General features: G+C 40.3%; 1 protein-coding gene across 2 annotated transcripts in view; it reads left to right on the plus strand.

Annotated features, from left to right (window-relative positions):
• The window catches only part of SPON1 (spondin 1), a 207,325-nt gene that overhangs the window by 166,489 nt on the left and 26,001 nt on the right, over window positions 1-14,835 (plus strand). For both annotated transcript variants that reach the window (XM_075502086.1, XM_075502087.1), the window contains exon 7: window positions 6,896-6,960. In XM_075502086.1, coding sequence (XP_075358201.1) covers window positions 6,896-6,960 — 65 coding nt within the window. The remainder of the gene's footprint in view (window positions 1-6,895; window positions 6,961-14,835) is intronic.

Here is a 14,835-nt window from a genome sequence, read left to right on the forward strand (position 1 = left end):
TTTTATCCCAGAAATATTTTATTACCACAGAGCAGACAACTACTTCCTTTTTCTTTTAACGTTTTTACAAATCTCAGTAATGCGCCTACATCAGTGTCTCCTTTTTATTCAAATACATCTGTAAAACTGAGGTAGGCAAGATGTCTACAGATTTTATCAACCAGGAGAAAACATGCCATATTTCAACTAATATCCATGGAAGTCCATAATGTGTTGAGCATTAATTAACCAGGTGGTTTGTGTTAGTCAATACTTTAAAGACAAGACTGGTCTTTATTTTTCTCTCAACCTGGAAAGAAAGTGTGCCTTTGTATTGGGGTAAAATAGAACTTTTTCTTTTCCTCTGGTCTTGTAACGTACCTTCTGGCACATCTATTGCTGCAGTTGAATTTTTCATAAATGAGTATTATGCAATTCAACTTCTACGGAAAGCTATGCTATCGAATCATAACAATCCTATGACATGAGGGAAGGTACACCTCACTCATAACTTAAGTAGAATTTAAGTACCTGTACTTAAAATTACAGTCACTTCCCTCTTGCCTGATAACATCTTTCTAGCATTAAGTGGTTATTAGATGAAAAAATCATAGTCCAGAGCTCAGAACTCCTCCTTCTCCAGCAAGTAGCCTAACTGGGAGTCTTGCACTCTGGCCCCAGAATTGAAGCCTTTTTTCAGGCTGTGGTAGTTTCATCAGTAGACTAGATAGCAATGTCATCTCGATAGTCTTTCACTCAGCAGCAGGGACAGTTGCAAGACAGTTGTAAACATAAAGCCCTTGGTAGAAAATTGTACCTATATAAAGGTGTAAACACTAGTAGAGTATTACAGCAAACACTATCACCATTCCTAGTTTAGAAGAAAGGTGTCTGCTTTCAGAAGGGAGCTCCATGCTGTCAGTCCCAAGTCAACATGTCCTTTTAGTAATGAGTGAGGTACCTAAGCCCACAAGAGGAATCGCTGTAGCAACTTCTTGTCTTCGGTGCTGAGTCTTCAGGCTTCCTTGTAGAGTACCTGGCTGCTCAGAGTGTGCAAGTAGATGTTTTTTATCATCTCTTAAATGGTTCCTCCTACCACTACTCTGTAAGAAGACATCTAACTGTACATTGTATGTAGCAACAAGGAGCCAAAATGTGAGGTTTTGAAGACTTCTGTTGGCCTGAAACTATTTTCATAACGTGAAGAAGTCAGGGATACTGAACACATGCTTTTCACATCCTGAAGTGGTTTCTGTGTGTCTGCATAGGGTGGAGGTGGCATAAGGTCTATTTATACTCATCACAGAAGACCGATCGGCTTTTAAGAGCACACATCTATCCCTCCAAAGCACTATATCATTCTCATTTTCATAGCATTTGATTCCCCACAGAAGACATACAGTGCGTTATACCTTTTCATTCTCACCTTATCTCTTTCTTCTTCAATAACAAATTATTTTTTGAGGGAAAGGATGATCCTGCAGTGGAGATGCTATCTTAAAACTCAGATATGTAGGTTTATTTCCAGAAGACATTTGATTAATCATCTGTGAATTGAGGATAATGTTGCTTTTTCTAAGAATCTTGTGAAAATAAGTCCACTGGATAGAAAGGCATTCAGGTATTATGAGTGTTGTGGAAGGAATTAAATGTTCTCTGTTCTAAAACAATCGAATGAATGCCAAGCAGTGGCGGTGTGAAATGAGTGAAATTAAGCTCTGGCTCAAAACAGGTGTTTTTCATTCCCACAGTTCATTGAATCTGACTCTGATTTTGATGTCAGATAATACACTGTCATTTGTTTAGCTGAACCAAATCAAATCATTATTATGAAGTGCTAAGTGATCTGCACAGTAACATTTTCTAATATAATTTGGCACACATAAAATAAAAATAGTAATAAAAATTACTCATAAAAATAACTTCCAGTACAGAAAAGATACTAATCACATCGGTTACCAAAAAGCAGCAGGAGCACATGAAATAGTTTACGTGGCTTTCCAGATCCTACTAATCTCTCTTTTATTCCAAAGGTATTCAGATGATACGTAAAACTTTTGCTGAAAGCTTTCATTACGTTTCAACGGAGGTTACCCTTTAAACAAGTTGGTTTAAATCCCCTTGGCTGAGAAAGACTTCAAATCAAATTCTATCTTCAATGCTGCTTTTTTGAGCTATGTCCCACTTTCTGTTCTTGAAGCTGAGGAAATGTTTTTAATCTTTTGTAAAGTGCACAGCTGAACAAGCTAATTTAGCAGTGGTTTCGTACCACAGGATTCCATTTGTTGCCATTTAATGACTTTATTCTGCGTGCGCCTTCAGTTGTACATTGCAGGAACAAATGGATGTAAAGTAAATGATTAATTTTTACCAACTTCAGAATGTCAGTAAGGCTGTCGGTATTAGAATGACATTATCAACTTTTTAAAATCATACTATTAGGACTTTTTGGAGGACAGTACTTTCACAGGGAACAGCTGTTGAGTCAACCACCCACCCCCAGCTTGAAGCACAAATGTAGAAAGGGGATCTGGAGAGAAGGATAATTGTTTGCTATTTTTGCATGTTTTAATTTAGGCCACAATCTAAAAAATATTGAAATCAATCTAGAAACTACTTTGGCTCCACTGGGCTTTTTGAGCAAGCTCTAAGCAGGTAGGGAAGGGTTCATTCTATTTCAACTGGAAACGGAAATCATATAATTGAATTAATAACTGAAGAAGAAGCTTCAGTAGGCTTTACAATGATTTTATACCAAGCTTTGTAAGTGATTATGCCTAACTACACTTCTCAAAGGGATTTACCATGAAGACTCCTGAGAGCTTATACTAATTTAATTATTAAATCGTGACTTCCTACTTAACAGGAGTAGCAGAGATGATGCATCAACAGTAGCATGTTTTCATAGCAAAAGGAGGCATAGACACACTGGTGGAAGCAAGTTGCTGAGGAGCAGGGCACGTTGCTCCCATGAGGAGCTGCCTGCAGGTGACTGTGGTGTGCCGGGGCTGACCGGCGGTGCGGCACGGTGCCGCGCACCCTCGCTCCCCTCACGGGACAGTTACATACCTGTACTCAATCACTGCGTGATATGGATATGCCCAAAAGAAGCTGAGCAAAAACTCAGTTGCAGATTCCCAAGTATCAGTTCTGTGATTTGTACTCAAGGAGGAAACCCCGTTAAGTGTGAGAAGGAAAGAGGGCAGCAACTTTCCTCCTGTATATCTCTGTAACAACTGACAGGTAGTCCCAAATTTGCTCCTTGGCAACTGCCGCATGCACAGACGCATAACATAGGCTTGACGGTTTTCTTCCCTTTTTTTTTTTTTCCTTTTGTTGTTGGAAGAGGTGTGGATCAGATTTTACCTAAAGGATTTTCAGCAGCTCCAAGCAAGAGCATTGGTGCCCTTCCCTTTTCTTTTTCAAAATCTAACAGTTTCATTACTTGGGAATCATTGCTTTCCAGCCAAATACATAAATGATGACAAGACAATTTGCAACATACAACAGTGAAACATCCTAGTTCTTTTTGCCGTATTTTGACATGAATTTGAGTTTGTTTACTTCAAAAATCAAAGCAAAACTTTGGGAATATGAAGACGAGAGAAAAATGGCTACAAATGTAATACAGCAAGCCCTAAGAAAATGTTAACTAAAATTCATAAAAAGTATGTGGTGTTTCATGCCTCTACTGTAAAGTCTGTGCAATTGGGTTACTCAAGGCAGTTGGGTTATATCAACTAGTTGTATATTATTAATCTGTGGGTTTCTCTTCTGGCATTTCATATCCTCTCAGTTTCTACCATCTGCCAATAAATTACAGCTAAAGAGATTGGCCAGCAAATCCAACCACCGTGTCTTTTCTATAGATGCTCTCTATCTATAGATTGTTCACAAGACTGTGAACTTATGTGGTTGATAGCATCTGTTTGCCTGGGCTGTTTAAGTTTATCACATTCCCTTAAAAACGCAGAGGTCAGCTGGAGAGGCTGGAGGCAGAGCAAGGTCGCTGCTTTTCTGGAGGAACTCCCCAAGCCTGCTCCCTGCAGGCAGCTGGAGATGCAGCTGGTGGCACCATGAGTGGTGAGTGGAGCTGGGTTTCCCAGGCTGGCACAAAGCCCAGCAGCCAGACTTCACATGGCAACAGCCTCACAGACCCAAGGAGGCGGCAAGCAGAATTTACTGTATCATTTTCCAGGATTTCATCTTCTTGACATAAACGCTTGTCCAAGGAAAACTCTTTAGTGTACAAAATATCTACTCGGGTATCTCTGTGTCTATCAGTGCATGTAGAAGTAAATATACACTGGCATTAATAACAGCGTAGGTGTTACATTTTTTAATTTAAAAAATTATAAATCTGCATGATAGAGATGACTGCATAATTAGAATATCCGTCTGGAATAACAATGATTTAATTCAAGTTGCAGCTTAATCCTGTGTCAAGGAGCTCTAGGTATCAAAAATGTATGCTTTCATTCCAGGCCCATCAGAACGCTGGATTATGCATCTTCTGATTTGGGTTACTGTTCAGGAAGTGGCCATGAATTCAGCTCTTGCGTCTGAATTTTCACATCCCTTAAAAATTCAGGGATGTCTGAATGCGCCATTCTCTGTTCCTTATTTCCTTCCCTCTGCACCTACTACTAAACTATTAATCATGGTTCATCCGCTCTTGGTATGCATTTTTAATTTGAATAGCACATGTTAAAATGCTTTCAGACACAAGTGATTTGGATTTTACTGACATAATTATTGGCTTCTGTTAGATAAGCAGTGTATTATTTTAATAAACATAACTGTCTATGCTCATAAAAGACTTTCTTTGGGATGTACAAAACGCAGTTAATAATTTTGAATGCAAATGTGTTCTCAAGGCAAGTAAATGAAGATACGCCTGTCTGGAAAGTCTTAGGATGTTGAAACAAGGAAAATAAAAAATTAAGGCAAATTCCATTGACAGATAAAGACAAGTAATGCGTTTTAACTTCAGATTTTTAACTTCATTCATGTAATCAGTTTCCTTTTAAATCACTTTGAGGGGAAAGCGGTCTCTTCCACTTTTGAAGGCATGGAGGTAAGAAGAAGGTTGCCATAGATGAACCTGGATGTGATGCATCTCTCCCGCATGGAGCGGATCTCTGCTTGGTGCTGCCCAGCCCAGTGGGGAGGCTGGGAGAGGGTTGTACTGGCAGCTCAGCCTGCTGCTCCTCACCCAGGGCCTGCCCCAGTGAATCTGCCTGCTGGCATAGCTCTGCTACGTGCTGTTTGATGGCTCCCTTTCACCCTAAAATTCTCTTCATTCAAACGGTATTAGTAGTATGGGAGTTTGATTAAATCTTTTTATACTTACTGGCATTTATAGAATCAGACTTCCAGCTATATTAGCTCAGGACATTTAATGTAGTATAGGCTTTGGCCAAGCATCTGAATTTTTAAAAAGGATTTTCAAGAAATGGCTTACCCATCCACTCAGGCTGAGGGAGAGGTCATGTCACATATGTGTTCCCAAGACTGAAAACCTTGTGTGTTACAGAGAGGGCCCATCAGTGCTGTAATTACCTTGCTTTGGTAAAAAGAGGGAGTCAGAAAATACTGAGAGTGGTAGAAACAACCAGTGAATGTTATTTTCTTTGAGCAGGGGTGTATACGGACTAGAGCTAGTCTGGGGTATCAGAACTATGCCTATCAAGCAGGAAATTGCACTATTATCACTAAACTGAAAGGTCAGCTCTGTTGGAAGTGTCAATTACTGATAATGTATGAGGTGGGTTTCTTAGTCTAATTGGGAAGTATTTTTAAAAGACAGTGGAAATCATGTGAGTGAGTTGTGAACTTTGTGTTCCTCTAGGCAATTTACTGGGGTGGATTCCTAAGGGAGATGGGGAAAATGCTTCTAAAAAAGTGTGATAGATGTCTTCTGGGCATCAGAGCCTTGTTAACGGTCTCCTGCCTTTGTCCTGGGTTTATTGTAGCACCATAAAGTTTAGAACTGCTGATGCAGGAATTCCTACAGACTTTAGGAAATAAGCTTTGTACAATGCTTTGCCACACTGTGGGCTTCCACAGGTGGGTGCTATATTTCACCCTGTAATTTTTATGTGAGTAAATGGAGAGCAAAGAGAAAGTGTTATCAATGGCTTTACTTGGAGGAGATTGCAGTGCATCCACCATGGACTCTTTACGTCCTTACATATATGAGGATAATAAATAATATATCATACGTGCTCACAAGGTGTGTTAGATTGCCTAGAGCAGCAGCCTCTAGTTTCTGCCTGCCTGTTGGCCCATGGATCTGTAACGCATTAAGAACAATTCTTCTGTCTTTGCTTGCTTTAGCCTGGTAAGTTCCCCTGGCCACAAGGATTGACAAGAGAGTCACAAAATCAACAGCCTAAGATCTACTTTTTGCTAATAAGCTACTACATGTGGACTAACAGCCCAGGATACAGCATAGTTATCTTTCTGTGATAGTGCTACCAGAACAAACTCAGTTTGGTCATATTGGTTTGGGGTATGTCCCCAGTGCAAAAGTCTTCTCCTTATTTATACCTGTCATGACAGCGCACCACTCTGGAAACGTTCCCTTCAGCTCATGACGCAAAAATAACATGGTCTGTGAACTGCTGCTGGTGTTTTAAGCTCACTTCAGTTCCTGCAGAAGGGAAAGACTGTGCCCAAGGTCTGACTGCCTTGGCTTGCTGCTCTTGCCTCCTGCATTCACATAGGCTCCTTGATGAACCCTGTGCAGCTGAGGACACGAGGTGCTCAGATGACAAAAAGGACAAAGCATATTTCTCCTAGTCAGAATTTGGAGGCACAGTTTGATCTAGTACCTCTTACTTCTTGCTGTAAATCATATTACTCTCACTGTAAAATTGTCCCAATCACTTTCTTGTTTTGTGTCTCTTCACAGAGCGATGAGGTTTTAACAGTCATCAAGGCAAAAGCACAGTGGCCTGCCTGGCAACCTCTGAATGTGTAAGTAAGTAGGGAATAGTGTGTCTCAACAGCCTTGTGTTCAGTGTTGGCTAATGGACTGCTCTAAACTCATTGTCGCATATAATCATTCGCCCTTGTAAAGAAACAATCTAAAAATATTTTGATAGATGAGTTTTAATATTTTTGGGGGGGTTTTGCCAACAACTGCTTCTCTCATTCTTTCCTCTTTAGCATCTCTTCATTTTTGTACATGCTTTGGTTCACTAACTGTTACAGGAGAAGGATTATCCCGTGGAGTTTGTGCCTTCATTGAACAATGATGTTTATTCAATGCTTGCTCAAAAATATATTGTACTATTCCATGTGTAGTATTTTTTAGCATCCTGTGTCACGCACTGTGACAACGCACTGTGTCAACACAGCAAATCCTCAATCCACCAACAAAAAACTCCTAAAGGGCCAATTCTTTAAAGTGTTTATCTAAAACACTCTATGATAGCATCATGATCCTGATGGTAGTATAACTATGGTTGTTTTACCAAGTGAGACAGCTAGCTAGCTTCCCAGGTTCCCAAGACTGGGCTCTCTGGCACTCAGCAGAAAAGAGGACAAAACTCTTCTTTCAGGATACTCTTGAATTTACTGGTTGTCTTTTGGCGGGGGCTGGGAGGGGGGGGGGTCAGGGGGTGGTTCTTGCATAACTTAGCTATGCTTGGCCCAAAGTTCATACTAATTATCCAGGCCCAAATGAGTGAGACTTACAAGAAGTGACTAAAGATGAGAACCCAGTATAAGGGGTCACCCCATTAGCTGAGAGTCAAATTAAGTCCTTGGAGAAGCAGGGCAATTAGTCTACTGCAAGATTGCAGGGACCAGGTAGTCCTGTTTCCCCTGTAAAAAGTATAAGGGAAGCAGTTAGTGGAACACTGTGTCTGGTTTTGTCATCTGTATTTCAGAAAGTATGTGAAAATTTGGAGGTTAGTCAGAAAAAAGCTGCAAAAGAGTTCAGTTTTTAGAAAACATCCCCTACTGTAAGAGGCTTAGAAACGCTTAAGCAGCTTAGGACTTAAGCTATTCAGTTTATCCCCTCCTCCCCTGGAAAAAAAAAAAAAGGTTAGGAGGTGAGCACAGCTTAAATAGTGAAAAGATTTCTGATAGCTGATCCTTCTTTAATCTAGAAAAAAAAAACACTATGAAATCCATCGTAGCATGGAAGCTAAGGAAATTCGTGACAAGGAAATTCTCACTAAAGGTATGGCAAAAGGCTTTAACAGTGTGACTAACCTTCAGAGCAGCTTACCTGAACATGAAATGGATTTTCCATCATTTGAATATATTTTAACCCTGAGACAGAGTTGTAGGATCTGCACAGGAATTGTGGGTTAGGCTTTTTTTGGCTGGTGTTATGCAAGTGGTCAGTCAAGGTGACAGTAATGGCATTCTTTATTTATGGTATTATTCCCCTGAAATTTTCAGTATTTGGATTTGGTAGTGTTTGCCATGTAGTAGTTGTGGATAGCATTTTTCTCCCTGCTGCCTTCTTTCTATTCACTCCAAATTAACACTTTAAAATGGAAACTTTTTTCCATTTTTCTGTTCTACGGCGGTGAGGTCTCTGACTGAAACAAGCCATTTATTTTTTCCTTCCAATTTCAGTTACTTTCCTGAAGCAACATTTATTTATGGTGTTTCTGTATCAAAGTGAACAGTACTACTAGGAATTGACTGCTCTGGGTGCTTGGAAGGCTTTGGCATTGACAGGAGAGCAGGTTTGTACTTTGTTCACAGAAAGATGGAGAGAGGATCTCCTGCTCCAGAGTCTCAATCCATCATCTTTCAAATACACTGAATATATGACATAACAAAAAGGAAAGCTAATTAAAATACGTTGCCCCTGGTCATAATAGCTAGTTTAATAGAGCACTGAGAAACTTCACAAAAAAGTTGGGAGTTAACAACTTCAGATACTTTCTAGGCATATTCTTTCGCAGACATGCCTGCAAATGCTTCTGCAACATCCTCCAGATGTTCTTCCAGTCAATTCTTACCTTTTCTATATGGTAATTCTCACCTTTCAGTAACATCAGAAGGAATAAATCTTGGTATTTGTGCTTTCAAATGCTGTGCAAGGGTTCCCCTAACAAATGTTCCTTCACTTTACAGGTAGTGTTGGAGTTTTGGCTTTTTAAAGTAATTTTTTATCATATTTTGCTATGGTGTCCTTCTTTTTGATTCCATTTTAAAATATGATCTAAGCTTCAAAAGAAGCCAAAATTTTCAATATCCATTAACTTCTCGTGTTAATTTCCCATTTGCTGTTATGGATGGTCCTTCTTGGAATTTAGATTAGGGTTGTGCAAGTATTGGACAAGGGCTGCTCAGGGTAAACACTTGGTCTATTATTATGCATAACACAGTCACCTTACTAATCAAGAATTGACTAAAAGTCATGAATAACCTTCTTTTGCATAATCATTAGTTATACATCTAATATATAATATGGTGTGATAGTGATGTCAAAGTGGCGTTACAATGTGTCATAATAAGCACAGCCTAAAAACCTTCCTGAATGTGTTTTACAAGAATTACAAAATGCATAATACTAGTGAGCCAATTTACGGAGGCCTAAAGTGCCAACAGCTGGCAAATTCAGCCTGCTCACACTTTAAAGTTTACGTCCTGATTCCATACAGTAATTTTTATTGCTAACACTATCCAAGTTACAGTACCAAGTTAGTTACAGTGATTACACTTAAAATCGGAGGGAGGAGGGGAGCAATTACCTCCAAAATTTGTGAGAGGGCTGTAAGCGTGTTAATCTATTTGCACGCTGTTGTGGAGAATCCGGGATGAGGCACCGCGGACACCAGGCTGCCAGCCCAGGTAAACACGTTATCTGAGAGTGACAACCCGCGGTTGACGGGGCTGGAGCGCCGTGACATTCGCGTAGGTGGTGGCAGACGCTGTCGTGGAGGGGAGACTTACGGGCTCAGTATTTGCTCGTCGCAGGCACCAGCTCAGTCAGACCCATCCCTTTGAGGGGAAACCCAAGAGAAAAGAAACCAGATGGGAGCATGCACCAAGGCCCAGCACAGCCCTGGGCAGCAGCCCCGCTGCCCACGCAGGGTAATCACCAGGCAGCCAGGACGGGCACCGCGCCTGCCCCTGGGGCTGCCGCTCCCCTCCCATCTTTCCGAAACAGCGAGGGAGGCTGCAGCATCTCCTCCTTTCCTTACAGAGGCTGGAGCAAGGCAAGCTGCTAATTCTTGCCCACATCTTGAGCAGTTGGTGAGCCCTTGTGTTTCCACTCTGGTCACTTGTAATAACGTGTGGGAGGATGGTCTTGGCTGGGCACGTCTCATGCGTTCATCATGGAGTTAAATGGCTTTTCTTCTACTCTGTCGATGCCGGTCAATGAGGCTGTGAGTCCCGAGGCCAGTCGTACCTCAGTAAGTAATGTTTCAAGCTCTGTATGGACTGAGGGCACGAAGTGTGTAAGTCTGTGTCTAAACCTGGCGGTGATGCCGAAAGCCTTTGGTTCATGACACCAGAGGTAAGAAGGGAAATATAACTGGGAGCTTTTATTCTGCTTAGAGAGAAGAAAATAGAGACTTCTCAGTGCAGATCCAGTGGGCACAAATTGCCTCGCCAGGGAGAGGTCTTTGGCTTCAGAAATGAGTTCAGAAATTACAGAAGGGGCTGAGACAAGTTGCCAGCCCTAAGCAGGGAAGGATATAATGACACTAAGTGATTTTCTTAAATGCTTTCTGTTAATTACAATTAAGGCTAATATACTTTAACATACTGTCGTCTCCCAGTACAATATAGTGCTGTGGAAACTATATCCTGCCACACACGTAACGTCTTTTATGATTCCTCTCCTCAGTTCCTATGTATGCCTGCTTTTTGCCGCTGTTTTTCTTTTTCTTTTTTCCTCCTATCACTCATCTTCATTATCCTCCATTCGGTTTCTTATCCAAGGCACCAGGATGCAAAACAATCTCCTGAGTTGTTGCAGGCAGGAGACAGTTTTGGGTGATCTTTGTGAACTAGTTCATGGTTGCCCAACTGAGAGCGCAATATTGGTAGCATGAGAAGGAGTGCCCGACCAAGTAATAAAACATTTTGCTGTTGCTTATGTTTGTATTACCAAGTTGTGTGTCTGAAATTCTGACTTTAAAGTACTTGCAGGGAATGCATTCTTCCTTGAGTGTAATGGTATCAGTATACAGCATGCTGTCAAATGAAAGTAGTTTTTCTTATCTTACTTGTATAAACAAGAGCACAGCTCATTGCTCCCTTCCTCTCAGCTGTGTTTCAGGCAGAATCAAATTTTACTTCATACTCAGCTGCAAATGATTGGCCTTTGGCAGTATGGAGGATAAAATACAGCAAATACAGATAGTGCAACCGGTATCCAAATCTGCGTATCTGGCACCTGTAAAATAATCAAGCCAAGACAGAAGAATTTGGGGATAAAGAAGGCAAGACTTTTAAAGATAGTATGCATCAAATTCCACAGGAGCGAATATCTTCAAAAATCTTGCCTTGAATTCCCTTCCCCCAAATGGATGCTTTTGTGCGTTTTTTGGCTGCGTTTGTTATGCCTTTATTTCAAATCCAGACATCTCTATTGTGACATCCCCCTTTTTCATTCAACACACACTTTTATCTAAATAAGAGCTTCCCAGGGTAATCCACCAGAAGAAAACAAGCACAAATCCCGGTCAGTTAGTCCCACTCTATAATGTGAGTTAGAGAGTCAGTTACAAGAAGAAAAATGGGACCCTTTTGGGAGGTGCAGGGGCGAGTCAGTTGTCGGGCATGGAAGAAGCTGTCAATTCCACATCCTGGCATGAGCGGGATTGTCTTTAACATGGTGAAACCCAAGCCACGTAGTGTTGTCAGGGCACTTGCTGTTTTTACAGCTGCCTGTTTTTTCAGTCACTATGTCCTCTGTGATTCCTCACCATCAGGGAAAGGCATTATCATACTTATATCTTTCTTTTATGTAGCAGCATGTTTGTTGTGATGGTTGGGGAGTAGGAGAAAGCAGATTCTTCACATGGATCTCTGATTTTCCAAAATGGCAGGACCTCCAAGCCAAGATACTGCATCAGAACAAGGAATATCATTTCACCATACAGTTCTCAGCTCTCTGAAAAAAAAAAAGAGTGGAATTGAAAATGGGTAGTCGGACAGGAGTCACACATGAATAGACATCTCTCTGGATAGTTTCTGACATTTCAAAAATATGCCCAGTATAAGTATATGGCTCTTTCTTAATGTAGGCAAAGGGAGAAGTATTTGAATGGTAATTCAATGTGTCTAATCACTTTTTTTGTAGTTCCTGTAAACCAGGAAAGCATTCAGTCCTATGCAATACTGTGGAATATGGACTTCCGTGTACATATAGCCTACCACTGATAAATACAAACACGGATCAGACATAGGATGGAAATTATTCTCCAGTATATCATGTATTCCATTATTAAACACTCTGTACCTTATAAATTATTAAATACTGCTACAGGTAGTGTGTCTTTCCAAGTATTTTCATGTGTTCATGTGCTTTTACTGATACATAAAAAGGCAATATTGATTTGAAAAAAAAATAAATTTTAAAAGTAGCTTTAACTTTCTGTCCTAAAACCTTTCAGATTCTAAAAACTGGCAAGAAGACCTCACTTCCCTGCATAAATTAGCTGCCTATTTCCTGTTCCTTTCCTGCCAGAGTTTCAGTCTGCAGCCCTAGCTAGGAGAAATAATATGTTTGGATAGGGTTCTCCAGCAGTATGATTGTAATTATTACTAAGCACATCATGTGTTTTCTAATTATTAATTTTTTCAGTTTATTTAATTATTTTAGGCTTAGTAGATCAACCTATAGACAATATATTTCAATGCAAAAATTCAAGATATTTTTATCTAGGAAAATAGTATAGTGAGAGTAGCTGACATTAGGTTTTTCTGAAATATTCATAAGCATTACTTTTCATACTCCTCTCATTTATTTTCTTTTATGCAAAAACAGCACTGCTTTCCAACCTTTTTACCTCCTCAGTCCATTCTTAGTTACAAACAATGCATATCAAAGTGATAAGCATTTTTCTTTATTATAATTCTGAACTATTTGAAGTTTGGAAAATTATCCCCTCTGTCCTTATGTCTCTCTGGTTTCCATTTCATCTCTCTGTGCTGTTTGCGTGAGTAGTCATGGTCCTGTGGTTTTCCTCTGCCTCTTGACTGTGTGCAGAGCTTACTCTTTTTTTCTCATCCATTTAAGCAGCTCTTCCCCATTTATTTGGAGATTACCTGAAAACACCCCAGTAAGCACTCAAAAGTGAAGCTTAGCAGAAAAGGAGGCCTATTCCTTTATACTTCAGATGGATAGAACTATTTACTCCAAACAGTTTATAAGTTAGTATGGTTGCCTCATCATCCCCTACACATTATCCCATCAATCCCCTTCCATTTCAAGTCTTACATATCTTTGGTATCTTTTCTCCGACTACAAAGATATTAGGGCTGCTTTTCCTGGCTTGCAAGCAGGATATCAGAAAATGCAACAGGATATTCCCAAGTATGGTTTCCAGCATCGAGATAGATAATATGACTAAACTGGGCAACAAAGTAAACTCTTGCAGAAATCAAACAAAGAGTATTCTATAGAAAGGTGATGGGAAACACAAAAACGCTCTGATTCAAAATATGTTTGAGTTGATGGATCATACTAGCTGGACAAAAACATGCTGATATACTCTTTTGCATTTTCCTTCCTTTGTTCTTGAGTGAAAGCTCTTTCAATATTTTCTTTCTTCCAGAATTATTCTGCCACAATTTGAGCAAAAAATGTTTGGTTTATGTTTTGATCCTGCAGTGAATTTCCTATGATCAATGAGTCTTCATTGAGGCTGCACCTCGAATACTGTGTTCAGTTTTGGGCCCCTCCCTACAAGAGAGACATTGAGGTGCTGGAGCGTGTCCAGAGAAGGGCAACGAAGCTGGTGAAGGGTCTGGAGCACAAGTCTGATGAGGAGCGGCTGAGGGAACTGGGGTTGTTTAGCCTGGAGAAAAGGAGGCTGAGGGGAGACCTTATCGCTCTCTACAACTACCTGAAAGGAGGTTGTAGCGAGGTGGGGGTCGGTCTCTTCTCCCAGGTAACAAGTGATAGGATGAGAGGAAATGGCCTCAAGTTGCACCAGGGGAGGTTTAGATTGGATATTAGGAAATTTTACTTCACCGAAAGGGTTATCAAGCACTAGAACAGGCTGCCCAGGGAAGTGGTTGAGTCGCCATCCCTGGAGGTATTTAAAAGACGTTTGGATGAGGTGCTTAGGGACATGGTATAGTGGTGGACTTGGTAGTGTTAGGTTTACGGTTGGACTCGATGATCTTAAAGGTCTTTTCCAACCTGTGCGATTCTGTGATTCATTACAGCATCTGGGAATCAAAAGCCAAGCCACAGATGAGTAGGGAATTTCATCTATTTGGGGTTTCAGCATTTGTTTGTTTCTTGTTTTACTTCTTTTTTACTTACAGTTTTTACTTTTTGCTTTTTTTACTTTACTGTAATCTTCTGCTGTTCTTGTGCCCACAAAACTTCTCTTCCTTAAAGTAGCTTCCATATTTAGGTCATTGAATGATTACTTAGATGTTGTTAAATGGAGAACCACTTAATTCATAAATGGAACTCTTTACTGTCTTCTGAAATGTAATGAAAGAACTCCCTCTCCTGATCTTATGCTTCATTGTTGAAGATCTCAATTTATTGTGTCTGATATTCTACTCTTTACAACTCAGCCTTAATGTGGTGTTGCCTCACTGATAAATATCCTTGTGTAAAACTACCCAAGGTTATGTATACAGCAGCATACATAAAAGCAGTCTTCAGCAGTGAAAACAGCTTTACTA

The sequence above is a fragment of the Mycteria americana genome, chromosome 5 (assembly GCF_035582795.1).
Source record: "Mycteria americana isolate JAX WOST 10 ecotype Jacksonville Zoo and Gardens chromosome 5, USCA_MyAme_1.0, whole genome shotgun sequence".
NCBI classification, from domain to species: domain Eukaryota; kingdom Metazoa; phylum Chordata; class Aves; order Ciconiiformes; family Ciconiidae; genus Mycteria; species Mycteria americana.